Source organism: Schistocerca americana, chromosome 4, assembly GCF_021461395.2.
Source record: "Schistocerca americana isolate TAMUIC-IGC-003095 chromosome 4, iqSchAmer2.1, whole genome shotgun sequence".
In the NCBI taxonomy this organism is placed as follows: domain Eukaryota; kingdom Metazoa; phylum Arthropoda; class Insecta; order Orthoptera; family Acrididae; genus Schistocerca; species Schistocerca americana.
Genome location: NC_060122.1, coordinates 238,804,013 through 238,818,361, shown reverse-complemented (window position 1 = coordinate 238,818,361; position 14,349 = coordinate 238,804,013). Strand labels below are relative to the sequence as shown.

General features: G+C 41.7%; 1 protein-coding gene across 1 annotated transcript in view; it reads left to right on the top strand.

The window, feature by feature from the left end:
• Positions 1–14,349, top strand: part of LOC124613898 (synaptic vesicle glycoprotein 2C-like) — a 157,342-nt gene that overhangs the window by 52,207 nt on the left and 90,786 nt on the right. The window contains exon 4 of the mRNA XM_047142646.1: positions 967–1,129. Within this exon, the coding sequence (XP_046998602.1) occupies positions 967–1,129 (163 nt within the window). The remainder of the gene's footprint in view (positions 1–966; positions 1,130–14,349) is intronic.

Below are 14,349 nucleotides of genomic sequence, written 5' to 3'. Positions count from 1 at the left end.
TTTTACCGAGACAGCATAGCAGACCAAAATAATATTGATCACATTGAAAATATAATTACTTTTTGGGAGCTGGGAACATTACGTAATTTAGACTGTTAAACAAAATATTGTTATATTATCAACTATGTTGAATGTAAAACGAAATTACAAAATTTAGTTTAAGTAAATTTATATATTTCCGAAATTACTTCAGATATGACACTGAGGCTCGTGAAACAGTTACCTATGTTTATTTTGGAAGGTTCTATACAATTTCATCTCACGGTCTGCGCTAATTCCCAGATTGGAGCGTAATTAAACGATCCGCAAAGCATTCACGTGAGACCAGGCCTACGAGAGCCAGCCAGTACAGAACGACAGACGGTACGCTTCCCACTGTGGGAACGCGATCGGCAGTACATCACACCTCCATCTTCCTAAGCCGCAACGCATATCGCTAAGCTACAACATCGTCTTCTCTACAGCAACAACGGACTACATTTCGTTCTGACGCTTGCAGCAGCGTGCTACGGTACTTTAATACGTAGATTTCCTTGTTTGACATGCCATGTACACGCCAATACACGGAAAAGTAATTACGTAACTTATTTTTCTAGGTGATAATTAAAATTTTGACTACCCTCGTGTAACTGCTTGTCCGCAGCTCGTGGTCGTGCGGTAGCGTTCTCGCTTCCCACGCCCGGGTTCCCGGGTTCGATTCCCGGCGGGGTCAGGGATTTTCTCTCTGCCTCGTGATGACTGGGTGTTGTGTGCTGTCCTTAGGTTAGTTAGGTTTAAGTAGTTCTAAGTTCTAGGGGACTGATGACCATAGATGTTAAGTCCCATAGTGCTCAGAGCCATTTGAACCATTTTTTTGTAACTGCTTGACATGACTGTAAGCCCGAAAAGATTTTATCGGTATCCAGTGACATCTGACTATCTGGATGAGACAGTGGTTAAAATGCCTGTTTATGTTTTCTGTTGCAGGCATGATCACTAGTGCGTTCATGTGGGGCGGCCTGTCAGACACTCTGGGCCGTCAGCGCCTGCTCAGGATCAGCCTGATAGTGGACGGTCTGCTGGCGCTCGCCTCTGCGTTCGCTGTCCAGCTGTGGGCCATGTTCCTGCTGCGGTATCTAGTCGGCTTCACGTAAGTGCCCGACAACGTCCTTACCTCTGGCTGCAGCTGAACGTCAAGTCAGCTACATCTACATCTACATCCATACTCCGCAAGCCACCTGACGGTGTGTGGCGGAGGGTACCTTGAGTACCTCTACCGGTTATCCCTTCTATTCCAGTCTCGTATTGCTCGTGGAAAGAAGGATTGTCGGTATGCCTCTGTGTGGGCTCTCTGATTTTATCCTCATGGTCTCTTCGCGAGATATACGTAGGAGGGAGCAATATGTTGCTTGACTCCTCGGTGAAGGTATGTTCTCGAAACTTCAACAAAAGCCCGTATCGAGCTGCTGAGCGTCTCTCCTGCAGTCCTCCACTGGAGTTTATCTATCATCTCCGTAACGCTATCGCGATTACTAAATGATCCTCTGACGAAGCGCGCTGCTCTCCTTTGGATCTTCTCTATCTCTTCTATCAACCCTATCTGGTACGGATCCCACACTGCTGAGCAGTACTCAAGCAGTGGGCGAACAAGCGTACTGTAACCTACTTCATTTGTTTTCGGATTGCATTTCCTTAGGATTCTTCCAATGAATCTCAGTCTGGCATCTGCTTTACCGACGATCAACTTTATATGATCATTCCATTTTAAATCACTCCTAATGCGCACTCCCAGATAATTTATGGAATTAACTGCTTCCGGTTGCTGACCTGCTATATTGTAGTTAAATGATAAGGGATCTTTCTTTCTATGTATTCGCAGCACATTACACTTGTCTACATTGAGATTCAATTGCCATTCCCTGCACCATGCGTCAATTCGCTGCAGATTCCCCTGCATTTCAGTACAATTTTCCATTGTTACAACCTCTCGATATACCACGGCATCATCTGCAAAAAGCCTCAGTGAACTTCCGATGTCATCCACAAGGTCATTTATGTATATTGTGAATAGCAACGGTCCTACGACACTCCCCTGCGGCACACCTGAAATCACACTTACTTCGGAAGACTTCTCTCCATTGAGAATGACATGCTGCGTTCTGTTATCTAGGAACTCTTCAATCCAATCACACAATTGGTCTGACATTCCATATGCTGTTACTTTGTTCATTAAACGACTGTGGGGAACTGTATCGAACGCCTTGCGGAAGTCAAGAAACACAGCATCTACCTGGGAAGTCGTGTCTATGGCCCTCTGAGTGTCGTGGACGAATAGCGCGAGCTGGGTTTCACACGATCGTCTTTTTCTAAACCCATGCTGATTCCACCAGAGTAGATTTCTAGTCCCTAGAAAAGTCATTATACTCGAACATAATACGTGATCCAAAATTCCACAACTGATAGACGTTAAAGATATATGTTGAAATACTGCCGAAATACGAATGAGTAGCTTCTTTCCCCTACTTCCTTGTATTCGTGTTTCTATTTATCGAATGTGTAATGACATACTTACTTGTTCCTTCTGTAAGGAAGCCAGCTTGAAAATATAGTTTTACAGTTGGCTACCCTGCTACTATTTGTTCGAGAAGTCCTAACCGAATCCTCAGCGGAGCAAGGTGCAGTGAACGGAGGAATAAGTTCCGACCAGTCCAATACATAGAGAGCCGCGTGAAGTGGTGGGGAATGGAAGGAGGGAAAGTAAGTTGCGCTTTCCTGATGCAGTGTGTTGCAGCCATTTTTCTGTTTTCGCTTTTTCGTCTAATAGGTGAAAGTTTGATTTTACTTTTTACGCATTGACTGTCATTGAAGGGGTAAGTATCAGATTGATTACTTTTAAAACCCAATGTTAAACGTGGGTCACTACACGTATAGTCTTCCCAACTCTGAGAGAAAAAGTCTTTAGTAGCTTTACTACCAATGTTTACAGACGACGATACTTTAACCTTTCGTTCAATTGTTATAGTTACGAATCGCTAATTTGTTCTTGGCATAGATCACGTAACCTTAACGTTTATTAATCTAACTTAAATTACTGTTCAAGACTTGTATTATGTTTCAAATTAACGTCAGTTTATTGACAAGAATTATTGATAAATACGTTCACTCATACGATCTCATTCAAAGAAGTTCTTTAATTAGATGTCTAAGTAGGATTCTCGCTAGCATCAGAGATGTTAGATAATCTCCTGCCACTTTCGGTAAATAAGTTATTTCTATTTAATATCCGCAAACTGTCATTAACTATGATCACTAGTCGCGTGAAGTTAAAGTTTCCCACTATCACAATTCAAAGTCCGAATCCGGTTAAAATTCTCAATTCAGTTAAGCGCTTAAATATTCACACGAATTGACATTAAAGCCAAAGAGATTACTATTCACCTTCCCGTTTATCTAATCTGATAAATGTCCAAATTAAAGTCTTGAATTGACAGTCCTCAAAAACAATCTCGTCACGATCTATTCTTGATCCCCCTTTAATGAAGTCCCTATTGTTGTTCCCTAAAGCCGTACGTCCTAAATAACTTCCGAACTAGGACAGACTGGATACTAGAGTATCGTAATTACAACGTATGGCTATTTATACTTTAATAAACACTATCTTTGGTGTCCCAGACCTACGTTTTATGACTATAATATTGATTTTCTTACGTATTGGAATAACTAATATTTTAATATTTTCTACTGTTTTTCCCCCTTCCCATGTTTCTAAAATTTATAATTAAATATTCCTTTTCTTTTCTTTTGCTTTCTATACCAAATATTTCCCTCTACTTGTTTTTCATTTATTTTTCGTAATTACTACTTGTGGAGGGGCTTGGGTCATTTTGTGAATTGATATTTTAAGGACATGGGAGCTAATTTTGGAGCTATTTTTGTTTTTTCAACACCGAGAGGCGCTGTAGGTGTTACAAGTGCTGGTTCGACCTACTACTTCGGCATAGCACGGAACGACATCACTTCGAAACAACTACCATGCACACGAGTAGTGTATTTAGATTTCCAGTATTGGCAGCGGTTGGATAGGAAACAAAGCCGACCGACTTATACAGAAAAGAAATCCACTACTGTACAGCTACACTATTGATGACTAACCGTTGGTAACAGCATCTATTGTAAACTATCTAGGAGTAACTATCCAGAGCGTCATTGAGTGGAATGACCACAAAAACAAATAGTGGGAAAAGCAGAAGCTTGTTCGACTGATTCTTGAGTATTTTTCATCTCTCTGGGATCCCTACCAGGTAGGATTCATAGAAGAGCTAGAGAAGATCCAACGAAGAGCTGCGCGTTCCGTCAAGGGATCGTTTAGCCGGCGCGAGAGCGTCATGCAGTTGCTCAACAAAACTCCATTGGCAGACGCTACAAACGAGACGTTGTGCATCACGGAGAGGTTTGCTGATGATATTTCGAGAGAACACTTTCCGGGAAGAGTCGGACAACATATTACTTCCCCCCACATACGTCTAGCGTAATGACCAAGAAGAGAAAATTCGAGAAATTAGAGCCAATACAGAGGCTCACCGGCAATCATTCTTCCCACGCACTATTCGCGAGTAGAATAGGGTAGGAGGGTTCAGTTAGTGGAGCAAAAAGTACTCTTCCCGACACATCATAAGGTGGCTTGCGGAGTATGATGTAGGTGCAGATGTAGACACCAACTTCAGCACATCAGAGAACCTTCGGTGAACACGTGAATAAATAGGGCATCGGACACGATGCGGCAGTGCCTGTGTAGTTCATAAGCACTAGGCAATGTTCCTTCGGACACACGTGCACATCCGAAAGAGCAGGCACTGCGGCGACTACAGCCGTTAGAAAATACGTGAAATGTATTCGCATTTGCGAGTATGGGCAACGATCAGCTTTATAATGGAATGACGACCGTGAAAATTTGTGCCGGAGGGGATTCCAACCCGGATTTCCAGCTTATCGCGAAGCGGTCGCCACACCATTAGGCTATCCGAGCACTCACCACAGCCAGACCAAACTTCCAAATATCATCAGTCACCCACGTGTCTACGACCTGCACTCGTACATCCATTATGTATATTCTCGTACAGGAGAGACATTTTATTTTTTAACTGAAAGTCACTTGCTCGGTTTCGGCTGATAAATACGACGTTGCTGCGCCTGTGTTGTTCAGAACAGCGATGCAATATTCCTCACAATAAGCGTAATATATGTACGAGTGCAGTTTGTAGACACGTGATTAACGACATATGGGAATTAGAGTCTAGCGTGGAGCGTGCTCGGATAGCCTATTGGTTAGTCGAACACACGTGATAACTGGGAAATCCAGGTCCGACTCCCGGTCCAGCATAACTTTTCACCCTCGTTCCATTACGTAACTGACAGTCGTCCGCATTTAGAATTTCGAATACTAAGAGCAATCATTGTCTGCAGGGAGAGAGAGACTGTTAAAACTACTTTTTTTTAAACAGCCACAAGTATTTTTTATTTAGCTGTTTCGCACTTCAAATCCACAAGAGCGTCATCAGAATATACCGGGTGATCAAAAAGTTGGTTGGAATGATACGGGCTGGTTCAAATGGCTCTGAGCACTATGCGAATTAACTTCTGAGGTCATCAGTCGCCTAGAACTTAGAACTAATTAAACCTAACTAACCTAAGGACATCACACACATCCATGCCCGAGGCAGGATTCGAACCTGCGGCCGTAGCGGTCGCTCGGCTCCAGACTGTAGCACTTAGAACCGCACGGCCACTCCGGCCGGCTGGAACGATACGGGGTTTTATTAGAACCAAGAAAATACAAAAGTTCAAAAAATGTCCGACAGATAGCGCTTCTTCTAATCAGAATAGTAATAATTAGCATAACAAAGTAAGACAAAGCAAAGATGATGTTCTTTACAGGAAATGCTCAATATGTCCACCATCATTCCTCAACAATAGCTGTAGTCGAGGAATAATGTTGTGAACAGCACTGTAAAGCATGTCTGGAGCTATGGTGAGGCACTGGCGTCGGATGTTGTCTTTCAGCATCCCTAGAGATGTCGGTCGATCACGATACACTTGCGACTTCAGGTAACTCCAAAGCCAATAATCGCACGGACTGAGGTCTTGGGACCTGGGAGGCCAAGCATGACGAAAGTGGCGACTGAGCACATGATCATCACCAAACGACGCGCGAAAGAGATCTTTCACGCGTCTACCAATATGGGGTGGTTCTAATAAAACCTCATGTCATTTCAAGCACGTGTATCAATTTTTACCTTTCTATCTACATTATTCCGTGGTTTATTGCGTTTTCAAATGTATACTGACTTTTTGATCACCCGGTACACTGTAAAAGATATAAATTAAGATAATATGGCAACCTTGCTAGTTCGAAATGCCACTTTCACTTCCTGTCTTTGGAAACATCTCGCAATACGGTCTGTTATAGGAGCTTTTTATGTGAGTACATATTCTACTTACAGTATGACCTTACATTCAAAGCTGATGACAGCATTAAAGACTGTCTTTAAAGTTGGCTGAGACCTCTGCATACTACTCTGACTGTAATGTACAACATAAACTTACGTTTAAAGTATATTTATAGCACAGTAGAACATGATGACTTTGGCAGCGCCAAAGATGAAACTGACTTGTACAACGGTACTTGTAACCCCCATGGTACAGTCTATTCAAAGATAATTTACAACTATAGAAAACGAAAGTTACATTTTAATCGCCTCTTTTATGGGAGTGTGTATAGTCATCTCATATCTATGCACATGTGCTTATTGTTCAAGCAACACAAGTACATCAGTAAAACTTAAAATGTATTTGAAACTACATTATAAAAATACTTGTTTAAAAAGTCTAAACAAAAGTGCATTCAAAACTATCGTTTTTAAAAATATTTCTGTTACGATGATAGGGCAGATATTATATTTTGGTTGCTTATCTATAGCACTGCAGCAAATAGCTGGTTGAGCCCATGAAAATTAAATTCGCTTTGCCATTTAGTTATTTTTGCAGGTTTTTCTTCTTTTCTACGAAAATTGCAGAGGAGTTTTATCTGGGGTGTGCATAATTTTCATACTGCCTTATATCTCACCTAGTGTATGTTTAGTTGTTCTCAAATGTTCAGCCGGCCATTGTGGCCGAGTGGTTCTATGCGCTTCAGTCTGGAACCGCGCAACCGCTACGGTCGCAGGTTCGAATCCTGCCTCGTGCATGGATGTGTGTGACGTCCTTAGGTTAGTTAGGTTTAAGTAGTTCTAAGTTCTAGGGGGCTGATGACCTCAGATATTAAGTCCCATAGTGCTCAGAGCCATTTTTCATATGTTCACTCAGTGCTGTACGACTTGAACTTAAATTGTAATGTTCCATATAACGTGTGTTGAACGCTCTTCCGGTATGGCCAAGGTATTTGCTCAGACAAAAATGGTTCTAATGGCTCTGAGCACTATGGGACTTAACATCTGAGGTCATCAGTCCCCTAGAACTTAGAACTACTTAAACCTAACTAACCTAAGGACATCACACACATCCATGCCCGAGGCAGGATTCGAACCTGCGACCGTAACGGTCGCGCGGTTCCAGACTGAAGCGCCTAGAACCACTCGGCCACACCGGCCGGCTTGCTCAGACAATTTTGGCAGTTCATTTTACACGCTCCTGCAATATCGTATTTGTCCTTAAGGATATTTTACTTGTGCCTTAGTGGTGTCTAAGAGACCTACTAGTTCGAAAGACTTTCTGTCTTTGGCAACATCTCGCAATATGGTCTGTTATAGGAGCTATTTATGTGAGCGTCGTATACCTTTTCTTATGTACATGCTTGCCTATACTATTATTTTTCTTTAGTTTAATGTTTTTATGTATAATTGGGTACAGTTTCATTATATCACGTTCCTAGTAGTGGTTCCTTAATGCTATCTTTTTGATTCTCTGTAAATCTGATGATCTGTCTTCGTCTGTAAGTGGTAACTGCAACATTCTTTATAAAGGTGTACAGAAATATAATTTTGGATGATTTGAATTATTCCCAATAATTATACCTCAATATGCAGGCTTCCTGTGAACTTTAAAAATATGTCTCCCATTCGATCTACTGATTGACAAGTTGAGAAAATCGTTGCTATTACTGTAACAGTTTCAAGTTCAACTGTGAATTTAATTTTTGGATGCATTTGGTTGAGATTCTCTGTTACTTCATTTAAATCTCGCCTGGTTCCTTTAAACAGAACTATACTGTCATCAACATACCGGTGATAATACAGTATTTTCTGCTTCATATCGGAGAATTTATCAAAAAATCTAATTTCCAAACCATTAAGAAAAATTTCTGATAAGATTCTGGATAAACTATTGCCCATCGGTAGACCGTTCCCCATGTGGTAAATTTTCCTATTAAAGGTAAATTACGTGAAATCAAGGATAAATTCCGAACAGTCTATCAGCTATACAACTTCACCTACTGCTATTTGACAAAACTTTCACCACAAAAAATAGCATCCAGTTTGCCAACAATGTAGTGAATATGAATATCCCATAAGTTGCGATTTTCGCTTCTTGGGATGTTACTAATATGGTTACGAACATACCACTTGATGAAACATTAGAAATAATTATACGTAATTTACTACAGCATAAGACTATGCCCATTGAATGATTTTATAGATCCCAGTCTCAGGAGGAATAATGGCGGAACTCTTCAGAGAAAACGTGAAGAAAATGTCGCGTCGATTTAATGGTCGTGTTATAGTATTAGGTGGAGATTTCAACTTATCAGAATAGATTGGGAGAGGGATTAGAACTCGCACGGTTGTTTACTGTCAATCGTTCTCGCGCGAATCATTCGCGACTGGAACAGGAAAGTTGGTAGAAGAGGAAGGGGCGGGGGGGCGGAGATAACAGTGGTATACAAAAGACCCTTCACTGACCCTCTAACGTGGTTTATGGAGTATAGATGTGGAAGAATCTGTAGATGCAGATGCTGAAACGCAGGATAATCCTTCAGTGGGAGGAACAGTCGCTGCCTCCGGCCGCAGTATGAAATGAAGTTTAATCACTAAGCTTCCAGCTGGCATATGGACTTGTTCTCCGACTAGAGGATCCACCAGCGTGCTGTGCGTGTGGTGTGCTTGTAATTGTGTGCCAGAATTTGTTCTATGGCAAGCTAGAGAGGGCTACAACCAACTTGGCAGATGATCTGTCCTCTGTTTTAGTGGACGATGAAGCGAATGTGCTCCATGTTTTAAAACTATGTTTATCACCAGTTAGTAGGTATATGATTTTAAAGTATTTCTAGATAGGTAGCTCATCGTAATTTTTGCCAGTGATCAGTCAGTCACAGTTGGACTGTGACCAGAGTTTTATGTATTTTGAGCTAATGTGTGAAAGCGTCAGTGCAAGTGAGTGGGGATTAGGCAGAGTGAACCAGATCCCTGTTTCGTGTTTGACTTTTAAGACATATGAGTACGCATTTTGCTACACTCATCCTTAATTACAGTAAAAGTGATTAGGGTCTCAATGTTGAAGCCCTGTGCATGCAATCAGTCACCAAATTAACGAACAATAAAAAATATTTTCTTATAGGTAGCTGGAGGCTCTAAACCATAGCAAATGCGTGCAAATGATACAAGCAAATACGTAAGATACATTTAGTTTTTGGTTATTGTAGATTATAAAAGCTGATGCATTGGCCGGCCGAAGTGGCCGCGCGGTTCTGGCGCTGCAGTCTGGAACCGCGAGACCGCTACGGTCGCAGGTTCGAATCCTGCCTCGGGCATGGATGTGTGTGCTGTCCTTAGGTTAGTTAGGTTTAACTAGTACTAAGTTCTGGGGGACTAATGACCTCAGCAGTTGAGTCCCATAGTGCTCAGAGCCATTTGAACCATTTTGATGCATTGGACGAAATGACTGCTACCAAGGCATTAAAGGAAGATATCAGAAATATGATGATGTTTAAAAAAGCAGGAGCATATTTAAGCACGATGTTTGCAGAGAAAAATGTGTGGAAAACGTATTCACTATTTCTCTCTTACAAGAGGGACCAGACAGTTGTCAAATTTGCTCGCATAAATTCTCGTTCGTACGAATGAATAAATTTTTCGGAGCGACAGAAACTATCGGGAACAAATAATCGAACAGCGTGCATTAGTATTCTGCGCAATACTCGGTAGATGCCGTGACTCTGCACACCAACCAATGTTATCGGACCAGCAATCAGAGCGCAGTGCCCTGCCAAGTTTCACTAGGCCCCTACAGGAAACACGTGTCGAAGGTAACTTTGCGACAGCGTGGCGGGTCGCTTCAATTAATAATCGAGTTCTTTGTAAGCTAGAGAGAGAGAGAGAAGCTATGTAACTAAAATAAACTTAAGTTTATAAAGTTTATCAAAACTTTGTTTGCTTGGTACATGGGAATTTTCCATGATCCTTATATATATATATATATATATATATATATATATATATATATATATATATATATATATCGGGTTATGCCGCCCAACTTCAAATCATATTTCTTAGTTACAGAGAGTAATAGCCTACTCTACTGTGTGCAGAAGGGCAGTGCATTGACGGAGCAGTCATTTGTACTCAGGTGATTCATGTGAAAAGGTTTTGGACTTGTTTATGGCCGCACGACGGGAATTTAGTCTTTGAATGCGGTATGGTAGTTGGAGCTACACGCATGGGACATTATATTTCGCATATCGTTAGGGAATTCAATATTCCTAGAGCCGCTGTGTCAAGCCTGTGGCGAGAATACCACGTTTGAGGCAGTCATCTCACCACGGAAAACGCTGAGGCCGACGACCTTCAGTTAACGACCGTGTACGTAGAGTCTTCAGTGCTAAGAGACAAGAAACACTAAAATAACCACTTAGATTAATGTGGAACATACGACGAGCGTATCCCCTTGGACAACGCGGCGAAATTTGGCGTCAATAGCCTGTGGCAGCAGACTACCGGCGCGTGTGTCTTTGGGCAATAGCGCCACGGCCAGACTTGCGGCTGGTCGGATGCGGCCGGTTTTGCATGGAAGGGTGCCGCGCAACGCAGACTGAGCCGCCTGCGGCCAACACTTTGTCATGCGACCAGCCTCCGGCCAGCGCGGAGCTGAATGGGGAGGCCGGCATGTTGCACATGTTGCACTGCCGTTCCAGCTGTGGAGATATTTTACATTTTATTATTTGTTTGCTGCTGCGTGTTTGCAGAAGGTTCTTTATGTCATCATGGACTTTGATACGGAGAAATTTACTATAAACATGAGAGAGAGGCCTGCTTTGTGGCACTTGTCACCTGAAGAATATGCTGACAAAAATGTGAAAAAGAGAATGTGGGAGGAAATCACTATGATGTTCGGGGGCCAGAGAATGTGCAGCACCGCAGGAATAAAACACGATGTGTAAGTTCTGCTACTTTCATTTTTCTTTTCTAACACAACATGTGCATATAATTAAGACTTGTGTATGTAATCTATCTGCCATGGCAGAGCGCCTTCATGTACAAAGTAATCGGCAAAAACGTTTCTGTAGCGCAAACTTGATACACGTCTACGTATTCGTTGTGGAATATCCTCATGAACTGAAGGATATGCATACAGTGTATCTAAATATTGAACACCAGCACTCTTTCGTACATAGTTGTGTAAAACACAACATTCCTTACAATGTCTATGGCGAAATCAACGTCCGTATTCAGGGATCTGTGAATGATCCTCCATTTATTTATCCCGAACGTGGACTCTGCAAATACATAAGGCACCGCCGTTTTGTTTATGTCCGAAATGTGTTTGTCTTGCGGAATGTCCAAGTTATTTGACAGCATTCGCTTATAGAACACTGATTGCTGAAATACCGTTGAGCCGGCCGTGGTGGCCGTGCGGTTCTAGGTGCGTCAGTCGGGAACCGCGTGACTGCTACGGTCGCAGGTTCGAATCCTGCCTCGGGCATGGGTGTGTGTGATGTCCTTAGGTTAGTTAGGTTTAAGTAGTTCTAAATTCTAGGGGACTGATGACCTCAGATGTTAAGTCCCATAGTGCTCAGAGCCATTTGAACCAAATACCGTTGAGTCAACACATTTACCATACGATCCGACAATTACAGCGACAAATTTATAGATTGCATCATAAACAGTGATTAATACAATAGAGAAATATTTCTTATAGTTGAAGAAAACTGATGCACTCTTTGCTAGTTTCACCAGTCGCACCTGCTTTCCATCAACGGCGCCAAGACAGTTTCAAAATCTTTTGCTATTTGCAGCCGGTCGTTTTTGGTCGGTTCTGTCAAACATTCATCTTTTAAGATAATCCAGATTGATGAGCATACTGCTCTTACAAGTTCTCTGATTGTTGTTACTCCAAGTCGAAAAGCATGATGCAAATCAACGAACGAATTTCTAGTTGCCAGATATCTGAAAGGGAGAAATTATTTCACACTTTTGCGAGATAGATCAGTTTTAAGGCAACCCTTTTCTGAACAAAAGTCTTGAAATATTTTTCTAAGATAATGTTATAAACTGAATTGTTCTACTAATTTTCTTTAAATTAACGTTTGTCCCATCAGTTCCTACCACATGTGGTATGCGGAAACTTATATAATATATCACTACTTGTAGCTTCCCTTTTCAAAGAATAGACATTATTGGTAGCTAAGTTAATATTTCATTTTTTACAGGTATGTCGTTACAGAAGAAATGCCGTAACATTAAAGATTCAGACAGCCGAGAAAAACGGAGTTTAGCCGGTAAAAGTGGTTCTGCAGCTGCGAGAAAGACGACATATCTGTATTTTAATCTCCTATCATTTCTGAATACTACCAATCCACTGTCGCATACACATAGCAGCGTGTCACTTGTAAATACTGAGAATCAGGCCACAGCAGAAAGTGAAGTTCCGAGCACGAGGCTAGGGTGCTCGATAAGAAAAGGAGAGCAGAAGACGAAATTGGAAGACAACTAATCGATGTTCTGCAAAAATCTGCAGAAGCCAAGCAGCAAATGGCCGCGCGGGATTAGCCGAGCGGTCTCAGGCGCTACAGTCATGGACTGTGCGGCTGGTCCCGGCGGACGTTCGAGTCCTCCCTCGGGCATAGATGTGTGTGTTTGTCCTTAGAATAATTTAGGTTAAGTAGTGTTTAAGCTTAGGGACTGATGACCTTAGCAGTTAAGTCCCATAAGATTTCATACACATTTGAACATTTTGAACAAGCAGCAAATGGACACACAAATGATGACAGGCTTTTTTTCTTGTCTTTGGTCAGCGACTTAAAAAAAAAAAATACCTCAGCATCTGATGTTATCTGTAAAACGACGAATCTTAAGTATTATTGAAGACGCTCAACAGCATCCTGTCCAAACACATCTTCCTACGAACATTATCCAGCGTACATTTTCACCATCCACAATCATCAGCCGTATATATTCGTCACGACACCAGCCTCTGTCTATATCGTTGTCTTGTGATGGAACAGGATATTATCAGGAAACCTATCACACGCAGTCTAGTTCTTCTTCTTCTTCTGCTTCACAAAATAATAATTTACCACAGTTTCCACCAGAAACCACCGATGATGGCAGTATTATAAATAAATTAGAAGCAGTGTTCATCGGACCACCAGCCTCAAACAAGAGGATTGCCATGCGCCACCGCCTCCGGCAGACATTCATGGTCCGAAGATGATCTGATAAAAAGATCGAAACCGCTCACCATTGAAAGAGTTAAGCCATCAAGACTGCTTCTAATTCATTTATAATAATTACAGATCGCTGTTTCCTATATAATAACTGTTCTTTAAAATGTTGACGGCAGTATTGATAATCGTGTTACATCACCACTACTTACATGTTTGGGTTAATCATCAAGTTAATTTTACTTACTACATAATATAACATAAACAATTTCATTATTGCTAAAAATTGGTTCAAATGGCTCTGAGCACTATGGGACTTAACTGCTGTGGTCATCAGTCCCCTAACTAACCGAAGGACATCATGCACATCCATGCCCAAGGCAGGATTCGAACCTGCGACTGTAGCAGCAGCGCGGTTCAAAACTGAAGCGCCTAGAACCGCACAGCCAATCCGGCCGGCTGCTAAAAATTGTCTTTAATAAAACTTACCTTAATGTGATTAGCAATTTCTCTTCATTTCCTATGCATTGTCGCATTGCTGTGTCTGTACCCCTTATGCTGTCTCGAAATTTCTTTAATGTTTCATCAAAAGTTTTTGTAGACGTTCTAGTGAAATTGAAGAATTTATCTTCGTGTTCACGAAGTTCACAAAAAAAGTAACAAACATTCAGTTTGTAGAGAGGGATTGCAACATAGGATGTACCCAGTATCTTTTC